The following is a 24,103-nucleotide window of genomic DNA, read 5'->3' as shown; positions in this document are numbered from 1 at the left end:
TAAGCTATTTATAGAGCATGTTTTCAGGTTGCATGGCACCCCCTTGAGGATTTTATCCGACAGAGGTCGGCAATTTACTTCCAGATTCTGGAGGAAGCTGATGAGCCTGCTGGACGTCGAATCATAGAATCATAGAATAGAATCATAGAGTTGGAATAGACCACAAGGGCCATCGAGTCCAACCCCCTGCCAAGCAGGAAACACCATCAGAGCACTCCTGACATATGGTTGTCAAGCCTCTGCTTAAAGACCTCCAAAGAAGGAGACTCCACCACACTCCTTGGCAGCAAATTCCACTGTCGAACAGCTCTTACTGTCAGGAAGTTCTTCCTAATGTTTAGGTGGAATCTTCTTTCTTGTAGTTTGAATCCATTGCTCCGTGTCCGCTTCTCTGGAGCAGCAGAAAACAGCCTTTCTCCCTCCTCTATGTGACATCCTTTTATATATTTGAACATGGCTATCATATCACCCCTTAACCTCCTCTTCTCCAGGCTAAACATGTCGAGGTGAGCTTCTCGACGGCCAGATACCCAGAGACCAACGGACAAGCAGAAAGAGCTAATAGCATACTTCAACAATACCTACGCTGCTACGTCAACGACAGGGAGAACGATTGGGTGGACAAATTAGCGCTGGCTGAGTTTGCATACAATAACGCGGAACATGTGTCCACGGGGATGAGTCCATTCATGGCGAATTACGGGTGTCACCCCAGGGCCTTCCCCGGGGAGGGGGAGGGAAGGTGGAGTGTTCCAGCGGCTGAACAATTTGTGGAAGAAAGGGAGGCTTTACACCAACAGCTTAAGATTAACCTGGAAAGGGCAAAGGAAGAGTACAAAAGGCAGGCTGACCAGCACCGCAGAGAAGGGGAAACTATAAGAGTGGGGGACCAGGTGTGGTTGTCTACCCAAGGGTTACCGTTCAAAGGAGGGTGTAGGAAATTACGGCCAAAGCGATTGGGACCGTTCGAAGTAGCCCAACAGGTGAATCCTGTGACCTTTAGGCTCAAATTGCCCTCTAACATGAAACTGCACCCGGTGTTCCACAGGTCCTTACTCTCACCGTTCAGGGAGGGGAGGGAATTTCTGGGTCAACAAAGAGAAACACCCCTGCATCCACAGATGGAGGAAAGGGAACTCAGTGGTCATGCAGCTGAAATTCTCGATTCTAGGTGGAGAGGGGGGCGAGTGGAATACTTGGTGGCGTGGGAGGGGGAGTCAGAATCGGAAAACACATGGGTTCCAGCAGAAGAGATTAGGGATGAGTATCTGCAGGAGGAGTTTCATCGCAGGTACCCGAGGAAGCCCAAACCACTAGAGAGGTTCAGGGGGGAGCAATTTGGTACCACCGATGATGAAGAAGAGTTTGTGGGATTTCCCGCTTCCGAAGAGGAGGAAGGGGAAGTATCCGAAGGAGAAGAATCCGACTGGGGAGCGGGAAGAGACAGCAGCAGATGGAGAGCGGTGTTTGAATCATCAGATGGAGGGGATAGCTCCTTCCGGGGGTTTCCTGCGTCACCATCCAAGGAACGGATGGGGGAGGGCCCTGGGAGGGAGGTGGATGTCAAGGAACTGACATCAGAGCAGAGTGGAGAGGTTAGGCTCCCCAAAGATGCCGGAGAGGGAACTAGTAAGGGAAGAGAGAGAGCTTCCGCTGGGGAAGGAAGCCCAGGTGACACCAGGAAGAAAGGAGAGACTGAGAGCACTTCGGAGGGGAGGCTCCGAGACTCTTCCAGCGAGGTCAGTGAGGAGAGTGGAGGACCACCGCTTGGCACGCCCACTCTGCGCAGAAGGCTTCCGCGCAGAGAGGCGAGGAGGAGATTGTCCGTTAAGGAATTCTTATGTTGGAGGAAGTTTAGGAAACGCCCACTGACGGATTCTGCCAGCGACTGAAGCAGCCGTGCCAAAGGGCTGCTCAGCCAGGGAAAGGCGCAACCAACCCAAGCAGTTTGGAGCAGTTGGAGGTTTACACACAAGCAACCCCAATTCCCATTACATATTTGATTTATGTATTGGGGGCATTTATGTTCCCATTAATGACACAAATTCTGCCCACACCTTTTGCTGTCATACAACCCCAGATCATCACACTGTCTGGGTGTTTCACGGTAGGTGTAATACAAGTGGGATGTAAATCTCCTCCGATTCTCCTCCGCGCGTATTTCATGCCCTCACCACCAAGCAAGGAGATTGGGGTCTCATCGCTCCAAATAACACTGTCCCATTGTTCCGCTGTCCAGTTACCATGTGTTTAAGCCCAGTTTAATCTTTCCAACCTTGGCTTGAGAGATAATGGCTTTTCCCTTGGAATTCTAGCATTTAGACCAGTCCTTGCACTCAGCTTCACATTTCATTGCGCCATGTCATCTTGTAAACACCCAGATGATTTTCTTCTGTCCTGTAGGCACAGTCTCTCCATTCTTCATCACTTGCTGTTGTGCACCTTTTCCTGCCTTTACCAGTCTGATTTTGGAGTGACTGAGTCTCCTTATGTTGTTCTTTAGTCGTTTAGTCGTGTCCGACTCTTCATGACCCCCTGGACTAGAGCACACCAGGCCCTCCTGTCTTCCACTGCCTCCTGCAGTTTGGTCAAACGCATGCTGGTAGCTTCGAGAACACTGTCCCACCATCTCGTTCTCTGTCGTTCCCTTCTCCTTGTGCCCTCCATCTTTCCCAACATCAGGGTCTTTTCCAGGGAGTCTTCTCTTCTCATGAGGTGGCCAAAGTATTGGAGCCTCAGCTTCAGGATCTGTCCTTCCAGTGAGCACTCAGGGCTGATTTCTTTCAGAATGGAGAGGTTTGATCTTGCAGTCCATGGGACTCTCCTTATACCTCTTCACAAATATAGAAAGGCCAGCTTTGGTTAAGTTTTCCTCAATCTTCTTCTTTTTTCTTTTTTAAAAATGAATATTTATTGAATTTTATAACAAATAAAAATATCTCAATCATCATGTTATATACAAATGTTCTCCCTTCCATCCTCTGGACTTCCCTCAACTCCCCTTCTACTGAGTTATTTAGTTTTATTTATTGTGTCCTGCTTTATATAAAAGTAAATTCCCCTATCATTTCTCTAATTTTTCTGTTACTATAATAAAGTTAATTCAGACCCTGCCAGTTGTTGTTTCTGCAAATAACCTGTAAATGGTTCCCAAACTCTTTCAAAATCCTTTTTGTCCTTCTCTCATAGTTTCTCTGTTAGCTTAGCCAATTCTGCATAATTCATCAGTTTTTCTTACCATTGTTCTTTTGATGGTATTTCTCCCATCTTCCAATTTTGTGCAGTCAAGATTCTTGCCGCTGTTGTAGCATACATAAATAATGTCCATTTTTCTTTTGGCAGCTCTTGATTTGAGATACCTAACAGAAAGGCTTCAGGATGTTTACCAAAGCTCATTTTAAACATTTTTTTCAGTTCATTATATATCATTTCCCAATATTTTTTAATGCATTTGAATTCCCACCACATATGATAAAATGTTCCTTCCTTTTCTCGACATCTCCAGCATCTCTTATTTTCTTTCTTGAACATCTTTGCCATTTTCACTGGTGTGATATACCATCTACACATCATTTTCATGTAATTCTCTCTTAATAATATACAATCTGTAAATTTTATATCAACTTTCTACAATATAACATAACACACTAACAAAAGTCAAGCTAAGCAAGTTGTGCTTCCTTTTTCTGGTTATTCCGTTATGACTTTTGATAGAATACAGATAATTACATTCTTCATTAAATTATCTTTACATTGATACATAATTTTGTGCTATTACTCTAAACGAAGTCGTGTTACGAGCCATCAAATATCTGAAATACACTTTTCCCCCAAAAGGCTTCCACAATTTTGGCCACTACTTTATATCAAACAAATCAACATTCAACAATGCATCAGAATACATTAATAAAAATGTTGGTTAATGACAACCAACAAAGGCAATGAACAAAGACCCAACTCCCTTCAGTTCTTCCTGATTTGTTCCTGAGGCTCTAATCCCTTTTTTGTCTCCATTGCAGATTTTGATGAATTGGAAAACAAGAACAAGGATGAACATGACAAAACCCCCAGAGAGGAGAAGCCACGCAAAATTTTGGAGTATGGAGCGAGCTGCAGTCAGAGCTCCCATTCCACTTCCCAACAAAGAATTCTCATTGGAAAGAAACCCTATCAGTGCATAGAATGTGGAAAGAGCTTCAGGAAGAGCTCCAATCTCACTAAACATCAAAGAATTCATACAGGGGAGAAACCCTATCCGTGCTTTGAATGTGGAAAGTGCTTCAGGGAGAGCTCTGATCTCACTTCCCATCGAAGAATTCATACAGGAGAGAAACCCTACCAGTGTGTTGAATGTGGAAAGAGCTTCAGTCAGAACTCCTCTCTCACTAAGCATCAGAGAATTCATACAGGGGAGAAACCCTATCAGTGTATGGAATGTGGAAAGAGCTTCAGGGAGAGCTCCTTTCTCACTTCCCATCGAAGAATTCATACAGGAGAGAAACCCTATCAGTGTGTTGAATGTGGAAAGAGCTTCAGTTGGAACTCCCATCTCACTTCCCATCGAAGAATTCATACAGGAGAGAAACCCTATCAGTGTGTTGAATGTGGAAAGAGCTTCAGGGAGAACTCCCATCTCACTTCCCATCGAAGAATTCATACAGGAGAGAAACCCTATCAGTGCATGGAATGTGGAAAGAGCTTCACTGATAACTCCTCTCTCACTTCCCATCGAAGAATTCATATAGGAGAGAAACCCTATCAGTGTGTGGAATGTGGAAAGATATTCAGTCACAACTCCTCTCTCACTTCCCATCAGAGAATTCATACAGGGGAGAAACCCTATCAGTGCGTGGAATGTGGAAAGAGCTTCAGGGAGAGCTCCTCTCTCACTTCCCATCACAGAATTCATACAGGGGAGAAACCCTATCAGTGTGTGGAATGTGGAAAGAGCTTCAGTCAGAGTTCCCATCTCACTTCCCATCACAGAATTCATACAGGGGAGAAACCGTATCAGTGTGTGGAATGTGGAAAGAGCTTCAGGAAGAACTTCAGTCTCATTTCCCATCAGAGAATTCATGCAAAGGTTGGAAAAACCATTATCCAGCTTTAGGAGCCAGGCAAATCCGCACCTTGTTAACCAGGCCTTTGGCTGATTGACATGTAATGTCCTTTTAAAATGTGGTAGTGAGGGGTGTTGCAGATGCATATTTTGTGTTTTTATGTTGTAACCGTCCTGAGACATGTGGGAACAAGAGTCAACACTTAGAGGCCGAGGGGGTTTTGCCCCCCAATAGTATATTTGAGGGGGCCACCCCCCTAGTTGGTACACATCGCCATTCCAATGCCCTTTATGCACCATGTGATTGATTGTGCAAGGCAGCCCTTACCTGGCCCCCCACCCATATTTTATTCAAGTTGGCACCACTGGGTCGGGTGGTATATAAATTAAATAAATACATAAATCGCCTTCCTTTGCACATGTCCCAGCTTGTCAATATCCTTATTTATTATCATTTTTTAAATTTATGTGCCCTTCATCTGAAGATTTCACAACAGAAACACAAAGGATAAAAGCATGGCTTTCTCAAAAACAAGTCAAGCCAGAGAAATCTCTCCTCCCCCTTTTTATGGATGGAGTTACAAACTTTGTTGATCAAGGAACAGCTGTGGAAATAGTGCATCTTGATTTCAGTAAGGCTTTTGATGAAGTCCCCCGTGCTCTTTCTGTGAGAAAGCTGGTAAAATTTCGGCTGAACAAGGTAACTGTTTGGTGGATTTGACTGACCAAACCCAAAGAGGACTCCTTCATGGTTCCTCATCATCCTGCGAGAAGTGACAAGAGGGGTGCTGTAGGGTTCAATCCTGGGCCCGTTGTCATTCAACATCTGTATGAATGAGTTGGATGAAGGAACTGAAGGGGATGCTCATCACATTTGCAGACAACACCAAATGGGGAGCGGAGGCCAATGTGGCAGAAGGCAGAATCAGATCAAGGGCAGGAATGTTGTTGTTGTTTAGTCGTTTAGTCATGTCCGACTCTTCGTGACCCCCTGGACCAGAGCAGGCCAGGCACTCCTGTCTTCCACTGCCTCCCGCAGTTTGGTCAAACTCATGCTGGTAGCTTCGAAAACACTATCCAACCATCTCGTCTTGTGTCGCCCCCTTCTCCTTGTGCCCTCCATCTTTCCCAACATCAGGGTCTTTTCCAGGAAGTCTTCTCTTCTCATGAGGTCGCCAAAGTCTTGGAGCCTCAGCTTCACCATCTGTCCTTCCAGTGAGCACTCAGGGCTGATTTCCGTAAGAATGGATAGGTTTGATCTTCTTGCAGTCCATGGGACTCTCAAGAGTCTCCTCCAGCACTATAATTCAAAAGCATCAATTCTTTTTTTTAATAATTTTTATTAGGGTTTTCACATTACAAAATAGAAAACGAAAAAATACAAAATACAAAATAAAAATAGTTAAAAACAATCAATCTTTTCATCACATTATTTTTCATTTACTTGTTTCCTGGACCTCCTCATACCTCCCTTTTTTGTATTCCAATTCAGAAGTAGCCATTCTTTCAACCAGCAAAAAGCTGCTGATTCATAGTAAAGTTTAAAGTCTGGCAGGGCAAATCCACCTCTTTCCTTTGCATCTGTTAATATTTTAAATTTTATTCTAGGCTTCTTGCCCTGCCAGACAAATCTTGAAATATCTCTCTGCCACTTCTTGAAACAATCCACTTTGTCCACAATTTGCAATGCCTGAAACAAAAACAACATTCTAGGCAATACATTCATTTTATAGCAGCAATACGGCCCAGCAAAGAGAGCTTCAAATTTGACCATATTTCTAAATCTTTTTTCACTTCAACCCAGCATTTTTCATAGTTGTCTTTAAATAAATTCCCATTTTTTGCTGTCATGTTGATCCCCAAGTATTTGACTTTCTTAACCACTGTTAAACCTGTCATATTCTGAAACCTCTCTCAATTGGTGTTAAATTTTTCCTCTAAAACCTTGGTTTTTTACTTATTCAGTTTAAACCCTGCAACCTGACCAAATTCTTGAATCAGTTCTAAGACCCTTTTAGTACTAGATTCTGGCTCCTGTAACGTCAATACTAAATCATCTGCAAATGCTCTCAGTTTGTACTGTTTAGCTCCGACTTGTATACCTTTAACCAACTTGTCCCTTTTAATCATATTCAGCAGAACCTCCAGGACCGATATAAAAAGCAATGGGGAGATTGGGCAACCTTGTCGTGTCCCTTTTTCTATCTTAAATTCTTCCGTCACCACATTATTTACAATTAATTTAACCTTTTGCTCTGAATATATTGCACTTATACCATTTTCAAAACCTTGGCCTACCCCCATACCCTGTAAGTTCTTTTTCATAAAAGTCCAAGAAATGTTGTCAAAAGCTTTCTCCGCATCCACAAATACTAAAACTGCCTTAGTGTTTATATTCACTTGTAGTTTCTCTAGAATGTTAATTATGTTTCTCACATTGTCAGATAAATGTCTTCCTGGGAGAAAGCCTGCTTGGTCTTTATGTATCTCTTCCACTAACACTCTTTTTAGTCTTTTAGCTAAGATATCTGTAATCCACATTAAGCAGTGATATGGGACGATAGTTCTTGAGCTGCGTCTTTTCAGTCTCTATTTTCGGTACAAGTGTAATAAATGCTTCTTTCCACGACTCTGGTGCCCTTTTCCCCTCCATTATTTCATTACAGACCTCTTTCAAAGGTTGTACTAGCCATTCTTTTAAAGATCTGTAATATCTAGAAGTCAGTCCATCCGGTCCTGGAGATTTACCCAATTGCATATTCTGAATGGCACCTTCTACCTCCTGTTCAGTTATTTTATAGTTCAACATTAATTTGTTTTCTTGAGAGATTTTTTTGTAATCCATTTTTTTTCAAAAATCGGTCAACGTCGATTTCTTTCTGTAGCCCTTGTGTATATAGTTGTTTAAAATACCTCTGGAAACAATTTCTAATCTCAGCTGGGTTCTGTATGTTCCTTCCTTCCACTTCTAAATCTGTAACTGTATTTAATTTTTGTCTTTTTTTCATTTGCCAAGCCAACAGTTTCCCACATTTATTAGCCGACTTGAATGTCTTTTGTCTCATTTGTTTAATTTTCCATTCAATCTCTTGATTCAACATTTTCATATATTGCACTTGATATAACTTTATTTCTCTCAAAATCTCTTGCGACTTGGGTTTTGCTCTCAATTTTTTTCCGCTTTCCTTTATTTTCTCCAAAATTTTTTCCTTCTTCTCATTCTGGATTCTCTTTTTTAATGCATTCTGCTGTATCAAGAACCCTCTCATGACAGCTTTACTAGCGTCCCAGATTACTCTTTTTTCCACATTGGTGTTCATATTTATCTCAAAGTAGTCTCTCAAGGTTTTTTGGGCCTTCTTAAACACTTCTTCATCTCTAAATAAGGTGTCATTCATCCTTCATCTGAAGGAGCCAGTCGGTGTTAGTTTCATTTCCATCTTGACAGCGTTATGGTCGGAGCAGGTTTTTGGGCAGATTTCCACTTTTCTTGTCTTTGGTGCCATTCCTCTAGTTACCCATATTTGGTCAATTCTAGTCCATGTCATTTTGGCTTCAGAAAAGAAGGTTCCCTCTTTAGCCAAGGGGTTCTTTGTTCTCCAGATGTCAACTAAATCCAAGTTGTCTGTCATCTCAAAAAAAGTTTTTGGTAGTCTACCATCCTTAGTGATTACCTGTCTTTGCGCCTTGTCCATATGTGTAGATACCACTCCATTCATATCTCCCAGCAAAATCACATTGTAATCCAAATAGTCCATCAGGATCTCATGCAACTTTAAAAAAAAAATCAGATTTCCCCTCATTTGGTGCGTAAACACCTACTATCAAGAATTTTTCTCCCTGTATTTGAATTTCAATTGCCACAAATCTTCCTTGGTCATCTTTGAAGATAAATTTCGGTAGTATTTTTTTAAATTACAAAAGATTACTTGTACAACAAAATCTTGAGTCTGCACAGACCTTTGAAAGAGGTCTGTAATGAAATAATGGAGGGGAAAAGGGCACCAGAGTCGTGGAAAGAAGCATTTATTACACTTGTACAACAAAAGATTTCGGTAGTAATCTTTTGTAAATCACTACCCCTCTTTTTTTAACCTTGTCCGATGAAATAAACTCCTGACCAAGTCTTTTATTAATCAAGTTTCCTGTGTAACCTTGTTATATGTGTTTCTTGTAAACAAATCAGATCCAATTGTTCCTTTTTAAATAAATGAAACACAGATCTCCTTTTTTGCGGGGAGTTCAAACCATTACAATTCCAACTTAGTAGTTGCAGAGCCATGATGTAGTTACTATGCTTCTCCTCCAACTGCACCCAGTGCCTGTTCCTGTTCTGTTGGTGGTATCACCTTCTTCAAATGGTCTTTTAATTCAGGAGGTAAATCTGGTATATCCAAAGTTTCACTTACAAGTGCTCTTAACTCTCCTGCAACTTTCTTCTGCAGGTCTTCTCCGTGGTCTCTCCAAAATCTATCTTTGTCGTCCTCTGATCTTATTTTTATCTTCTTGCCTTTGTAACTAAAAGACAGGCCTTGGGGGAATTCCCACCTGAAAAAGATTCCGTTACTTCTCAGCAAAGCAGTCAAATCTCTGTAATTGGACCTAGGGTCCAAAAGATATTTTGGAATATCCTTAAATATCTCCACTCTTGACTGATGTATTACCAAGGTCTTCTGGAAGTGCAAACTCAAGATTTTGTCTCTCTCCCCTTTTGTTCGGAGGGTGATCAAACAGTCTCTCACTCTGTTCTTTCTCCCTCCTTTTCCAAGTCTAAAAGCACTCACTATCTTGAAGCTGTCCTTCTCCAAATCTGGATTCCAGAAGTCTGCAAATTCCTGTGTAAGAAATTCACTCAAATTATCTTTCTCCAATTCAGGGACCGCCCTGACCCTTAGATTTGCATGTTTCTCCCTCAACTCAATCATAGACAATATTGATCTGTGGTCTTCTAGTTGTTTATGTATCGGTGGTATCTTCTCTTCTACAACGGTGGCTGTAGCGGTTGCAATTTCTTTTGCCTCATCAGCTGTCTTTCGTATCAAAGTTGATTCCTGTAGTAACTTCTGAATAGTCTCAGTATTAGTATTTACCTTCTGACCCAAATTATTAATGCTTGTAGTGTTTTGATTAATACTTATGGTGTTTTGGTCAATTTTGCTCGATGCCTCGGCTACTTGTTTGCTTATTCTATCCAAAGATTCATTTATTTTACTAAGTGCCTGGGCCAGGGCATCGTCAGCAGCCATACCTTTAGGTTTAGATTGTGCCAATGGGGTTGCTGTTGGCAAGCCAGCAGGGCCGGATGTCGAAGCTCTCCTTTGCAGCCCACCGCCTGTACGAAATACTCTGCCAGACCTGGTTGCTTGTAGCGGATCTATCTTGTCTTTCCCATCTGCCGTAACCCTCCAGATAAAAGTCAAGGTCAGTCACACACTCAGAGTCAGAGTCAGAGTCTGTCAAGGCCAGTCACACACTCAGAGTCAAAGTTTGTTTTGAAATGGAAAATTTCCTTGGCACAGCTGCAGTTGTAACAATTTCAAAGTTCCTCTAGGGGGACACAGTAGCAGCAACAGTCAATAATGTCTTAAAGTAACTAGCTTTTCCCTTTCGCCCCCCAGTCTCAAAAGGACAACAGTTTCTATTTCAATTATTTCCTGATACTTTGAAATCAGGAGAAGCCAGTCAGTAATATTGTGTCTTAATTGTATCCTCAGACGCAGAGTTAACTGTCAAAAGAAAAAGTACTTTCAGCAACAGCACGTTTCCCAATACGGCATTTTTACTATTCACTGGGAGCCGGTCACAGGGATTTGAGCAGTGGATTTGAGCTGCTCTTGCTCTCTCTTTTTGCAGGGAAATACAGTTCCAATCCTTTCCCCCCTCCTCCCCTGCATCAAAGGGGGAAAATCTCTTGTTTGATGTTCAGATTGTAATCCTTAGGAACGTCCTTTGAGGTTTCCGCTTACAAGTTCATTGTTTTACTCCATTTACAAGAACGGAAGGCAGACTTCCTGTTTATGCCTCTCCGCATTCGGTGCCAAATCGTTTATACAGTTCCTTTAATTCCGAAATTGACCTACTCATGGATCATTGTTTTAGTGCCAAATTTTCAGGAAGAAGGCAGCCGTCTCCGGCAACGGCTACGCGGCTTCACTCCACAGAAGAAGCAGACTCACAGCACAGCGCCACTTCCCTGCTCCGCTCCGGAGCCCTTAACTTGACTCCTTCGCCGATTGGGGGGCCCAAAAGGTGCCCGCCGAGTCCCACGGTCACAGGCTTCACCCGCCTGTGATTTTTGAAGGGTCCCCGCTGCGCCATAGCGGTGCAGACCCGATTTCCGCAGAGCCGGTCCCCTCCAAGTTAGAGGGAATCCGCCTTTGCCGATGGCACCACCCCGGAAGTCCCAAAAGCATCAATTATTTGGCGATCAGCCTTCTTTATGGTCCAGTTCTCACTTCAATACATCACTACTGGGAAAACCAGAACTTTAACTATTCATACCTTTGTTGGCAAGGTGATGTCTCTGCTTTTAAGCTCTGCAGTGATCATGGAGCCCAAGAAGGTAAAATCTCTCACTGCCTCTATTTCTTCCCCTTCTATTTGCCAGGAGGTGATGGGCCCAGTGGCCATGATCTTCGTTTTTTTGATGTTGAGCTTCAGACCATATTTTGCGCTCTCCTCTTTCACCCTCAATAAAAGGTTCTTTAATTCCTCCTCACTTTCTGCCATCAAGGTTGTGTCATCTGCATATCTGAGGTTGTTGATATTTCTTCCGGCAATCTTAATTCCGGCTAGGGATTCATCCAGCCCAGCCTTTCATATATAAGTTAAATAAGCAGGGATAGTACCACTTTATTCTACCTTGGTCAGGCCCCACCTAAAATACTGTGTTCAATTCTGGGCATCACAATTTAAGTATCCAAAAGGTGGGGGAACATAATCCGTATTCCTTTTATAACACGTGGCCAATGTTTATTGAATACATAAACTGTGAAGACTGTTGCCAGAATCTACCCAGCACTCGTGGGAAAATGTGGCGTGATCTTTTAGAATAATCAATTGAAACTTTAACACATGGCAGGATGAAAGTCTGCAATTCCATGAGGACAAGCTATTTGTTGTTTACTGTTGTAACCATTGCTTTCTTTAAAATTACCTTTTATACCATGAAAATAAATAAATAAAACGGTATCTCCCATTATTTTCACATAATCTAAGTGTTTATTCAGGAGAGGCTGAATGAAACACCAGAGAAAAATCCTTCTTGATTGCGTCTGCATTGTTTCAAATATGAGTTCACTTACCCATGTTACGGAAATGACGGGGGGGGCACATCTTTATAGTTGTTGCAATGTTACAAATATTAGGCCTGAATGTATGCTTTTGACTTGACAGTGCAGGGAAGATACCTAGCTTTATAAATTCTTAGAAAATCCATACTTTAACTGACTCTCCTCATTCCAGTGCCATTTTAACCCTGCAAGAAAGGTGAATTTGGGCTCCACCTCCCTCCATGAACCAAGAAGCAGGAAGCCATGGAGGCAGCTGAAAGAGGGCATGTTTTCCCAAGCCTGAGAGCCCATACACGGCCCCCCACCCAGGGAGTGACGGGGGGGCAACAATAGACATCCCCAGAGGCAATTTAGCAAGTCAGGTGTTCTGAAAGCCCATCTCCAGACAAGTCTTGAGGGGAAGGAGATGCCAAGGGTTTCCTTGTTCTTTTGGTGATGGGCACTTAAGAGATGTTGGGAGCGGTGTCTGGCCCCTGCTGAACTTGTGTATGTCTTATATCCCCTCCTCCTTTGTGATGTAGTATGGGCCTATTCATGATGCCCGGATGTCAGGGGTTCAGGGAGAGAGGAGCAGATGAGGGAGGAGACTGAGAGCGAGGGGGAAGGATCCCAGGGCGACGAGGAAGAGGATGACAATGACTCGAGGGTTTCCATGAGTCTTTCCAGTGAATCGGAGGATTCCCAAAAGGGGGCGCCCCTGGTCAGGCCAAGGGGAGCCACAGGGGGGAGTAGCCGGGAGCAGGGCAGCAGCAGGGGAACCCCCAGTGGGAGTTGGAGATCGGGACCGGCTTCTCCGCCGGAACGGAGTGAAGGGGGTGGAGTTCCCAGTGTGTCAGACGGAGCAGAGCAGGAAGCAGAGAGGGGAAGGAGATCGGGGCAAGACGTCCTGCCGGAAGGGGCGGAGAGTAGTACCGAGAGCAGTGTAACTGTCAAGAGGAAGGTCAGAAGCAGCGTACGCGCGCCAAGTTCAAATGTGGAGGCGCGCGGAAGTGAGGAGAGCCCGGAGGAGGAGCCTGGTCCCAAAGCACGAAGGAGGGGGGAGCAGGCGTCAGGGGATTCAGCTTCTGGGGAATCCCGGAGGGAGGGCACTCGGGGGCAGAAAGACCCTGCGGAAAAGGAAGGACAGGAAGAGGTGGTCCAGTACAAGCCTCTTAAACTGGTGTAGAGGCGGGACTGATTCAGAGGGGACTTCAGCGGTCTAAGCCTAACAGACGTGGGGCCACGCGCCTCGGCTGTGAACTGACAATGTTGTTCTTCAATAAAAGCTTTTGTATATAAGCTGGACTGGGCGTTGGTCTCTTGTGAGCTGGGACCTTGGGTGGCCCTGACAGTAAGTCCCCTCTCAAAGAACGCAAAAAAAATTTTTGCAAAGCTCACGAAGTGTGGCAGCCATGAGTGCGGAGGAACAGATGACAGCACTGCGGAACGCAGTCACAGAGCTCTCCGTTGCGGTCGTTGCATCTCAGAAGAAGAGTGACGAAGCGGAAAAGCGCTGCCAAGATCTGCAAACCAGGTGGGAGCGTGCATGCATAGAGGGGTTCCCAAAATCCAGATCAGAGGGAATTGGACTTGGAAGGCGGGGGGGGGGGGCAGTTTAGTTGCCCACTTCGATGGGAACCTGAAGCAATACCCCAGTTTCAGAGCAGACGTCTTATATGCACTGCATTTGCTTCGCAATGACTTTAAAGATGAAGAGGAGAAAGTGGGATTTATCGTGTCTCATTTGCATGGGGACGCTAGAGTGTGGCTGCGCAATTTGTGGCGTGAAGATGGCCCTGCCCGCCGCGATTCTGATGAATTTATTAAAGCGATGGACTCGTGTTTCCAGTCAACCGTGGATGTTGACGTTGCGCGCAAAGAAATGCATGGACTCAGGCAAGGCAAAGCCACTGTGCGTCAGTACCATTCGCGCTTTTTTGCATTGCTGACTGTATTGGGCTGGGAGAAGGACTCCAGACCAGTGAGAGATTTGTTCTGGGAGGGTCTCAGCTGCTTCATAAAAGATGAATTAGCCAGGGGTGACAGACCTCAGACCCTGGCAGAAGTAGTACAGAGGGCTCTTTCGATTGGAGTCCGACACGAAGAACGTCCTTGGCACAGTGAGGAAGGTCGCCAGGTGCGTGCGCCAGCGAGGGACCTTCTTTTATCCCCAAGGAGTTCGGCCAGGCGCATCCCTCGCCTCTGATGTGGCAGGGGGAAGAACCGATGGAGATTGGCGGTGCTAAGGCTCAGACAGCAGCCAGAGCCCCAACCTCCGGTGCAGTGAAGGCGAAGCCTCCTAGAGGGAACAGGAAATGTTACATCTGTGAAAGTGCACAGCACATGGCTAAAGAGTGTCCCCAGAGGCTCCAGAAGCACACTGCAGCGTCAGCAACAGTGACAGCAGACGTGCTGCACGAAGAACAGTTTCAGGGAAACTACGGTGCCTGGCTGGAAACAGCGATGCTGGGGCTCAGCCAGGCGGATCTGTAGAGCAGTCCCCAGCGCCTTTGCAACACACAGACCCTTTACCACCCAAGCCAGCGGTGCAGCTCACTGCAACACTCCAGTTGCCGAGTGGAACCACCCTGGAAGTCCCCATTACGATCGACTCTGGGAGCAACGCGGACTTTGTGGGGGTGCAGTTCGTCAAGCAGCATCGCATAGCGCTTCTGCCAGCTACGACGCCCCTGAACGTAGTCACGGTCGATGGCAGGAAATTGCTAGGAGGGCAAGTTGTGCAACAGACGCCTCCCATGGTGATGCGGATTGGAGATCACCGAGAAGTCATTAGCTTCAACGTCACCCGCCTGTCAGACACGCCTATAGTGTTAGGCATGAGCTGGCTAGAGAGACACAGTCCAGCTGTAGCATGGTACCAGCGGCAGATCACCTTTTGCTCATCGTACTGTGCTCAACATTGCATCCAGTCCAGCCAAGAGGAGGAGGCTGGGCAGAAGCTGCAACTCGGCATGGTGCAGGCAGTTCCCTGCAAGTACGAGGGATTTTTGGAGGTTTTCTGCGAGAAGGAAGCTGACCAGCTGCCACCCCACAGGCCTTACGACTGTGCAATCGACCTGTTGCCGGGGGCGAAGCTGCCAACTGCAAAGCTGTATTCCATGTCTGAAGATGAGTTACAAGAACTCAGGGAGTTCATAGAGCACAATTTGAAGCGCGGATTCATCCGGGAATCCAAACCAGTGGGGGGCAGTCCTGTGTTTTTTGTGAAGAAGAAGGACACGCCCCAGAAGAGACTCATCGTGGACTTCCGGGCCATAAACTTGATGACTAAGCCCAAGGCCTTTCCCATGCCCAAGATTGACGACCTCCTAGCTACCGTGCGGAAGGGGAGGATTTTCACCAAGTTGGATCTGCGAGGAGCGTACAATCTCATACGCATGCGGGAGGGTGATGAGTGGAAGACGGCCATGTTCACGCCTCTGGGCACGTATGAATACAGAGTTATGCCGTTTGGTCTCCAAAATGGATCTCACGTTTTCCAAGCCTTTATGCATCACGTGCTAGCGGGACTCCTCTACAAGAAGTGTGTATGTTTCCTCGACGACATCCTGATCTTCTCGGAATCGCCGGAAACTCACGAGAGAGACATAAAGGAGGTCCTGCAGAGACTACGGGAACACAGGCTCTACGCCAAGTTGGAGAAGTGCCAGTTTGATGTGACGGAGGTGGATTTCCTGGGCTACAAGCTGTCCGACAAGGGGCTGGCCATGGACAGCGTCAAGGTCCGCGCGGTGTTGGACTGGAAGAGCCCGCGCAATCGGAAGGAGGTCCAGAGATTCGTCGGTTTCGCCAATTTTTACCGCAAGTTCATCAGAGGTTTCGCGAAGGAGACGGCAGCAATTACGGACACTCTTAGTTCCAAGAAGAAGAAGTTCGTTTGGACGGACCAGGCGGAGCGCTCTTTTCAAAAGCTTAAAAGCCTCTTCGCCTCCGAGGAGCAGCTGCTGCACGTGAATCCCGGCAGGCCCATGCGAGTCGAAACTGACGCGTCAGACAGAGCGGTTGGAGCCGTCCTTCTGCAAGAAGATCCGCAAGGGAATTGGAGACCCTGTGCTTTCTACTCCCGGAAGCTCAGCAAGGCGGAGCAAAACTACACTATCTGGGACAGGGAGCTGTTGGCCATTCACGCAGCTTTCAAAGTGTGGCGGCACTTCCTCATAGGAGCCAAACACACCGTGCAGGTCCGCACGGACCACAAGAACTTAGAGTATTGGCGCACGGCGAAGCTCCAGAGCCAGAGGCACATGCGCTGGGCGGAATTCTTCGCGGATTTCGACTTCCGAATAGAGTACATCCCAGGAGATTCCAACGTCATAGCCGATGCGCTCTCAAGGAAACCGCAATATCTCGAGGAAGCGGCAACAGTAGCAGCCAAGCACATTTTCGCACCACAGGCGTGGGCGTGCGCTGCCATCGCCGTCGACCTGGACGCGGTGCGACGCGCTTTGCAAACGGATCAGTTTGCACAATCCAAGATGGAGGAGCTGCGCAGGGGTACAGCGAGAGACGATGAGTTCCAGCTGCGCGACGGGCTGTTAACTCGCAAAGGTGCCCTCTACGTGCCAGGGGACGAGCTCCGCGCAAAGGTTCTGCAGCAGTTGCACGACGCCCCCAGCGCGGGCCACTTCGGCAAGGAGAAGACAGCGGAACTGGTGGCCAGGGACTTTTGGTGGCCCCAGATGCGAGGAGAGGTCGCGGATTACGTCGCCAGGTGTGACACCTGTCAGAGGTCCAAGCCAGTACACCAGAAGCCAGCGGGACTACTGGAACCGCTGGAGACGCCACAGCAACCGTGGGAGCGGGTAGCGCTGGACTTTGTTACTGATCTGCCCAGCTCCAGAGGCAAGACGGCGGTACTGGTGGTTGTGGACATGTTCACCAAGATGGCGCACTTCATTCCTTGCGCGAAGGTGGCGACAGCGGAACAGACCGCCAAACTCTTCATCGACCACGTGTTCAGAGTGCATGGGCTGCCACGGTCCATCCTGTCTGACGGGGCGCCAGTTTGTTTCCAGTTTTTGGCAGAAGCTCCTAGGTATCCTGCACGTCAAGATCAACCTATCGTCGGCAAGACATCCACAGACCAACGGCCAAGCAGAGAGGGTCAACGCGATCATGCAGCAGTACCTGAGATGTTACGCCAATCAGCGACCCGCAGCTTGGGTGGACTACCTGCCGATGGCTGAGTTTGCCTACAACAACACGAAGCACGCGTCGACGGGGGTGACGCCGTTCTTCGCTAACAATGGGCGACATCCCAGAACCTTCCCGGGGTTCGTAGCAACGGGGGAGGGGGTGCTGCAAGAGGCCGACCGTTTCGCAGCAGAACTGCAAGAGGTGCACGAGGAGCTGCGGAGACATTTGGAACTAGCTAAACAAGCCTATAAGGTGCAGGCGGACAGACACAGGAGGGCGGGAGAAGACATCCAGGTGGGGGACTGGGTATGGTTAGCAGCCCAAGCGATGCCGGCCAAGTCGTTAGCTAAGAAGAAGCTAGGACACAGGCAGCTAGGGCCATACCAAGTTGAGGCCAAGATCAATCCCGTAGCGTTTCGACTGGCCCTCCCCGAAGGTTCCAGAATGCACCCGGTCTTTCATAGGTCAGTGCTCACCCCTTACAAGGCCCCGCACAGATTTCAGGAGTCAGGGACGGCACCAGACCCACGCAGAGAGTCACCCAAGAGGGGGGGGTCACCTAGGGCCGAACCACTCAACGAGGTCACAGAGATCCTGGACTCGAGATGGGGGGAAGAGGGAGTAGAATATTTTCTTGCCAGAGAGAGTACCCCAGCCAGCGCCAACAGTTGGGTGCCGGACTACGCCTTGGATGAGCCTCTTCTCAAAGACGAGTTCCATGCCCTTTTCCCACATAGGCCCATGCCAGCCGAGTACTTTGATGACTGGCTCTTTACGCCCACACTTTCAGCCAGCACTTTCCGGGGCTTTTCTTCCGCCGAGGAGGGAACGCCAGACTCGAGCCTGCCCAGAGGATCGTGCTCGGGGGTGGAGACGGAACCCTCTTATTGGTGGGACGAGCTACCAGAGGAGGACTGGCGCAAGAGGTGGATGACGGGGCCTTGGCCAACAGCACCGGACGAAGTAACAATGGGAGAGGAAACTGAGAACACTTTGGGTGACGAACCCGAGTTCGAGCACACATACACCGAGCTGCTAGCAGAGGACATCGAAGTAGACGAACTGTATCCTGCATCTACCTCCGAAGAGACGCAGCTCCCACAACCTGCGCCCGACGGGCGGGAGGGGGGAAGGGGGGGCTTCGAGGGGGGGATGGATGTCAGGGGTTCAGGGAGAGAGGCGCAGATGAGGGAGGAGACTGAGAGCGAGGGGGAAGGATCCCAGGGCGACGAGGAAGAAGATGACAATGAGTCGAGGGGTTCCATGAGTCTCTCCAGTGAATCGGAGGATTCCCAAAAGGGGGCGCCCCTGGTCAGGCCAAGGGGAGCCACAGGGGGGAGTAGTCAGGAGCAGGGCAGCAGCAGGGGAACCCCCAGTGGGAGTTGGAGATCGGGACCGGCTTCTCCGCCGGAACTGAGTGAAGGGGGTGGAGTTCCCAGTGTGTCAGACGGAGCAGAGCAGGAAGCAGAGAGGGGAAGGAGATTGGGGCAAGACGTCCTGCCGGAAGGGGCGGAGAGTAGTACCGAGAGCAGTGTAACTGTCAAGAGGAAGGTCAGAAGCAGCGTACGCGCGCCAAGTTCAAATGTGGAGGCGCGCGGAAGTGAGGAGAGCCCGGAGGACGAGCCTGGTCCCAAAGCACGAAGGAGGGGGGAGCAGGCGTCAGGGGATTCAGCTTCTGGGGAATCCCGGAGGGAGGGCACCCAGGGGGGCAGAAAGACCCTGCGGAAAAGGAAGGACAGGAAGAGGTGGTCCAGTACAAGCCTCTTAAACTGGTGTAGAGGCGGGACTGATTCAGAGGGGACTTCAGCGGTCTAAGCCTAACAGACGTGGGGCCACGCGCCTCGGCTGTGAACTGACAATGTTGTTCTTCAATAAAAGCTTTTGTATATAAGCTGGACTGGGCGTTGGTCTCTTGTGAGCTGGGACCTTGGGTGGCCCTGACACCTGTGAAATGTACTCTGGGTAAAAGTCAAGGTAACCCTTTGTTCTGGGTTCTTGCTCCTGTGGGGACCTGTTGGGCAGCAATAAAGATCAAGGTCTACTGACCGCTGTTTTGCTCCAAATTACTTGGCTGGAACTTCCTTCTTTTACCGACCTCATGGCTCCATGAGGGACTTGCACCCAACTGGCTGGGCTGATGAGTCATCTCTCAACCTGGAATTTTCCGTAACACCCATAAAAGTGTATCATATTTATTGCTGAGAAATTGTACCATTCTCAGCTTACGGATCTCAACACCAAGACCCCATGCAGCGATTTGCTGCCTTTCCCCCAATTTCTTAGCTAGCAATAACGGATATTGAGAAGGAAGGAGAGAGAGAGGTAGGCATCCTTTCAGCGATGCTGCCCCGCTCCAGTTTGCCTCTGTCGGCCCCCGATGCCCCTTTCCTGTGGCCCCTGAATGGCTCTCTCCTTATCCGTCTGTCTTGGGGGACAATGGAGGACAGCTCAAGCGGTGGGGAGATTGCAAGGCCTGCTGGGGCAGCTGGCTGCTGCGACGGACAGCAGAGCCAGAGCAGAGTCTGGGGGTGCAGTGCCTCACCATTCCACCAGGGGGCCAGAGCCTCTTTCTGATTGGCTACCCAGAGGGGGGTGGCGCCAGCACTTTTGGAGGGAAAATAAAGAGCCGTTTCTGAGGGGATTTGAGATGGGAGAGAGCGAAGGTTGAGAGAAGATAGGGATGAGGAGAGGGTGGAGGGAGGGAGGGAGAAGTGGCTCTGATCTGAGTGGATCCTCCGCTCTGAGGAGAATATCTATGGAGCCAGAGGAAGGAGCCTCACAGCTGAGATGGGGAGACCATGTTGAGGGTCTGAAGGGAGCATTCAGATGGGAGAGAAGCTGGAGGGAGAAGCTGTGGGAAGACTCTCTTCTTCTTCTGGGGTCTCCTTCCAGTCAGGAGGAGAGAGATCTTGTAGGAAAAGGAGATTCCCAAGTCCGTGGCAAGGGCTGAGAGGATCCCCTGGGTCTGGCATACAAAGGAAAATACCTCAGGAGTGGGATTGCTAAGAGAGAGGGGAAGCGAGGAAAAGTGGCCCCTCGCTGGGAAAGAAGCTGGGCTGTGTCCAAAGTACCTCACGGAAAGACCCCTCATAACTTAGTGAGGGGATGAGAGAGAAGCCGCAAAAAAGGAGTTCAGCCTTTCACCATCTATTCTGGGAACCTGAACATCTCCCTGAAGTGCAGCAACTGAATTGGAGGGAAGCTGTGCCTGCAGAACCGTGTTTAATCCTGAGACATTTAGCTGAAGTAATAAGTTAACTTCTACCTGAAAGAACACATCTCCTGTCTTCACTTTGTTTCACCATTCACTTTTTTTGTGAATAAAACTTTCCTTGTCTCATTATCTCCTGCCAGAGACTCCCTGGATCGCCGTTTCCCTCACACAAGACGCCTGGATTTAATTTGGGACAATTAGCAGGGAGACTCTGCTGCGCAGGGGACACCGGACTGACTAGCAGGACATGCGAAAAGGATCTCAGGGTCTTGGTGGATCCCAAGCTCCACCTGAGTACACTGCTTAATGCAGCCGCAAAGAAGGCAAATGTTCTTCTCGGCTGCATCCACAGAAGTCCATCGTGTCCAGATGGAGGGAAGTCCGAGTCCTGCTCTCTTCTGCCGTGGTCAGAATCCACACCTGGAATCCTGTGCGAAATTCCGGATGCCATGATTCCAGTTTCTTCAATTTGGTTTGCTTAGGGAATATCTCTCCCTTTTGATCTTGCAGAGCTTTGAAGTAGCCTCAGAAGCTGCCTTCTGCTGAGCCCGACCAAGGGCTCCCTCTAACCCTGTATAGTCCACACTGACTGGCAGCAGCTCCCCCCAGTTTCATCCAGGGGTCTCATCCAGCCCTTGTGGGAGATGTCAGGGGCTGACCCGGGGACATTCTGCATGCCAAGCAGATGCTCTGGGTTCCCCATATTTCACTAGCCTTTCAACGTTATTCTATTATCAACCGTGGAGATTCCGCCTGCCTCTTTCCAAAGGAGAAAACTCACCTGATTAAAGAATTTGAGGTGATGCATCATTTGTATACTTTTTGGAGTTCTATGTTTTCAATATCCCTAAGATCTCTTAATGAAGGGCGGTATATCAATTCAATTAACAACAACAATTATTATTATTTATTCATTTATACCCCGCCCATCTGGCTGGGTTTCCCAAGCCACTCTGGGCAGCTTCCAACAAAATATTAATACAATACGCCATCAAATATTAAAAGCTTCCCTAAGCATAACAACCATCCATTTTTAGTCCATTGAGTTAGAAATCCAGCATTTCTGGGAGGGGAAATGGCATACTATTGAGTGTTTGCATAGAAACACGCTTAAGAAAGTTTTGGTTATTCATGATGAGAATAGGATTTATTTATTTTGAGCTTCGCTTGGTTCCTCCTTGGCAGCCAGTGCGATGATTTCAGCAGTGGGAGAACTCAGGACCCGCTGCCTTGAGGGACACCTAAGAGCAGTTGGGCAGGGAAAGGTCTCCCTTGGGAGGTGGTGGACTCTCCTTCCTTGGAGGTTTCTCAGCAGAGATCGGAGGGCCATCTGCCATGGATGCTTTAGCTGAGATTCCTGCATTGCGGGGGGTTGGACTAGATGACCCTGGGATCCCCTCCTATCTCTCCACTCCTGAATTCCTGGAGGAGCTTCCTTGCCTCCTGCAAAGCCCTTTTCCCTGCAAGCTCTTCCTCTGGTTTCCGGCCAAGGGAGGGAGATGCTCAGAGCCCAAACAAGAGCCAAAGGCCCCCCCAAAAAGGGACCGAGGGAGATGCTCAGAGCTCAGCCAAGAGCCAAAGCCCCCCCCCCCAAAAGGGACCAAGGGAGATGCTCAGAGCCCAGCCAAGAGCCAAAGGCCCCCCCCCAAAGGGACCGAGGGAGATGCTCAGAGCCCAGCCAAGAGCCAAAGGCCCCCAAAAAAGGGACCGAGGGAGATGCTCAGAGCCCAGCCAAGAGCCAAAGGCCCCCCCCAAAGGGACCGAGGGAGATGCTCAGAGCTCAGCCAAGAGCCAAAGGCCCCCCCCCAAAGGGACCGAGGGAGATGCTCAGAGCCCAGCCAAGAGCCAAAGCCCCCCCCCCAAAGGGGCCGAGGGAGATGCTCAGAGCTCAGCCAAGAGCCAAAGGCCCCCCCCAAAAGGGACCGAGGGAGATGCTCAGAGCTCAGCCAAGAGCCAAAGGCCCCCCCCAAAGGGACCGAGGGAGATGCTCAGAGCCCAGCCAAGAGCCAAAGGCCCCCAAAAAAGGGACCGAGGGAGATGCTCAGAGCCCAGCCAAGAGCCAAAGGCCCCCCCCCCAAGGGACCGAGGGAGATGCTCAGAGCCCAGCCAAGAGCCAAAGGCCCCCCCCCAAAAGGGACCGAGGGAGATGCTCAGAGCTCAGCCAAGAGCCAAAGGCCCCCCCCCAAGGGACCGAGGGAGATGCTCAGAGCCCAGCCAAGAGCCAAAGGCCCCCCCCCCAAAGGGACCGAGGGAGATGCTCAGAGCCCAGCCAAGAGCCAAAGCCCCCCCCCAAAAGGGACAGAGGAGGATGCTCAGAGCCCAGCCAAGAGCCAAAGGCCACCCCAAAGGGACAGAGGGAGATGCTCAGAGCCCAGCCAAGAGCCAAAGCCCCCCCCCCCAAAGGGACCGAGGGAGATGCTCAGAGCCCAGCCAAGAGCCAAAGGCCCCCCCAAAAGGGACCGAGGGAGATGCTCACAGCCCAGCCAAGAGCCAAAGGCCCCCCCCAAAAAAGGGACCGAGGGAGATGCTCAGAGCCCAGCCAAGAGCCAAAGGCCCCCCCCCCAAGGGACGGAGGGAGATGCTCAGAGCCCAGCCAAGAGCCAAAGGCCCCCCCAAAAAAAGGGACCGAGGGAGATGCTCAGAGCCCAGCCAAGAGCCAAAGGCCCCCCCCCAAAGGGACCGAGGGAGATGCTCAGAGCCCAGCCAAGAGCCAAAGGCCCCCCCAAAAAAGGGGCCGAGGGAGATGCTCAGAGCCCAGCCAAGAGCCAAAGGCCCCCCCAAAGGGACCGAGGGAGATGCTCAGAGCCCAGCCAAGAGCCAAAGGCCCCCCCCCAAAGGGACCGAGGGAGATGCTCAGAGCCCAGCCAAGAGCCAAAGGCCCCCCCAAAAAAGGGGCCGAGGGAGATGCTCAGAGCCCAGCCAAGAGCCAAAGGCCCCCCCAAAGGGACCGAGGGAGATGCTCAGAGCCCAGTCAAGAGCCAAAGGCCCCCCCCAAATGGGAGATGCTCAGAGCCCAGCCAAGAGCCAAAGGCCCCCCCAAAGGGACTGAGGGAGATGCTCAGAGCCCAGCTAAGAGCCAAATGCCCCCCCCAAAGGGACCGAGGGAGATGCTCAGAGCCCAGCCAAGAGCCAAAGGCCCCCCCAAAGGGACCGAGGGAGATGCTCAGAGCCCAGCCAAGAGCCAAAGGCCCCCCCAAAGGGACCGAGGGAGATGCTCAGAGCCCAAACAAGAGCCAAAGGCCCCCCCAAAGGGACCGAGGGAGATGCTCAGAGCCCAGCCAAGAGCCAAAGGCCCCCCCCAAAGGGACCGAGGGAGATGCTCAGAGCCCAGCCAAGAGCCAAAGGCCCCCCCAAAGGGACCGAGGGAGATGCTCAGAGCCCAGCCAAGAGCCAAAGGCCCCC

The 24,103-nt window shown here is 49.2% G+C and overlaps 2 protein-coding genes across 12 annotated transcripts in view; one reads left to right on the top strand and one right to left on the bottom strand.

The window, feature by feature from the left end:
- The window catches only part of LOC114589761 (uncharacterized), a 498,312-nt gene extending 486,054 nt beyond the window's left edge, over positions 1–12,258 (top strand). For both annotated transcript variants that reach the window (XM_077927916.1, XM_077927917.1), the window contains exon 6: positions 4,020–12,258. In XM_077927916.1, the coding sequence (XP_077784042.1) occupies positions 4,020–5,110 (1,091 nt within the window). In that variant the 3' untranslated portion in view covers positions 5,111–12,258. The remainder of the gene's footprint in view (positions 1–4,019) is intronic.
- LOC114589686 (uncharacterized) overlaps positions 1–24,103 on the bottom strand; it is a 386,543-nt gene that overhangs the window by 174,679 nt on the left and 187,761 nt on the right. The gene's annotated exons all lie outside the window — the stretch shown is intronic.

The sequence above is a fragment of the Podarcis muralis genome, chromosome 4 (assembly GCF_964188315.1).
Source record: "Podarcis muralis chromosome 4, rPodMur119.hap1.1, whole genome shotgun sequence".
Taxonomy (NCBI): Eukaryota; Metazoa; Chordata; class Lepidosauria; order Squamata; family Lacertidae; genus Podarcis; species Podarcis muralis.
Note: the sequence above shows the minus strand (reverse complement) of the source record. Positions and strands in the feature narration are given on the sequence as shown.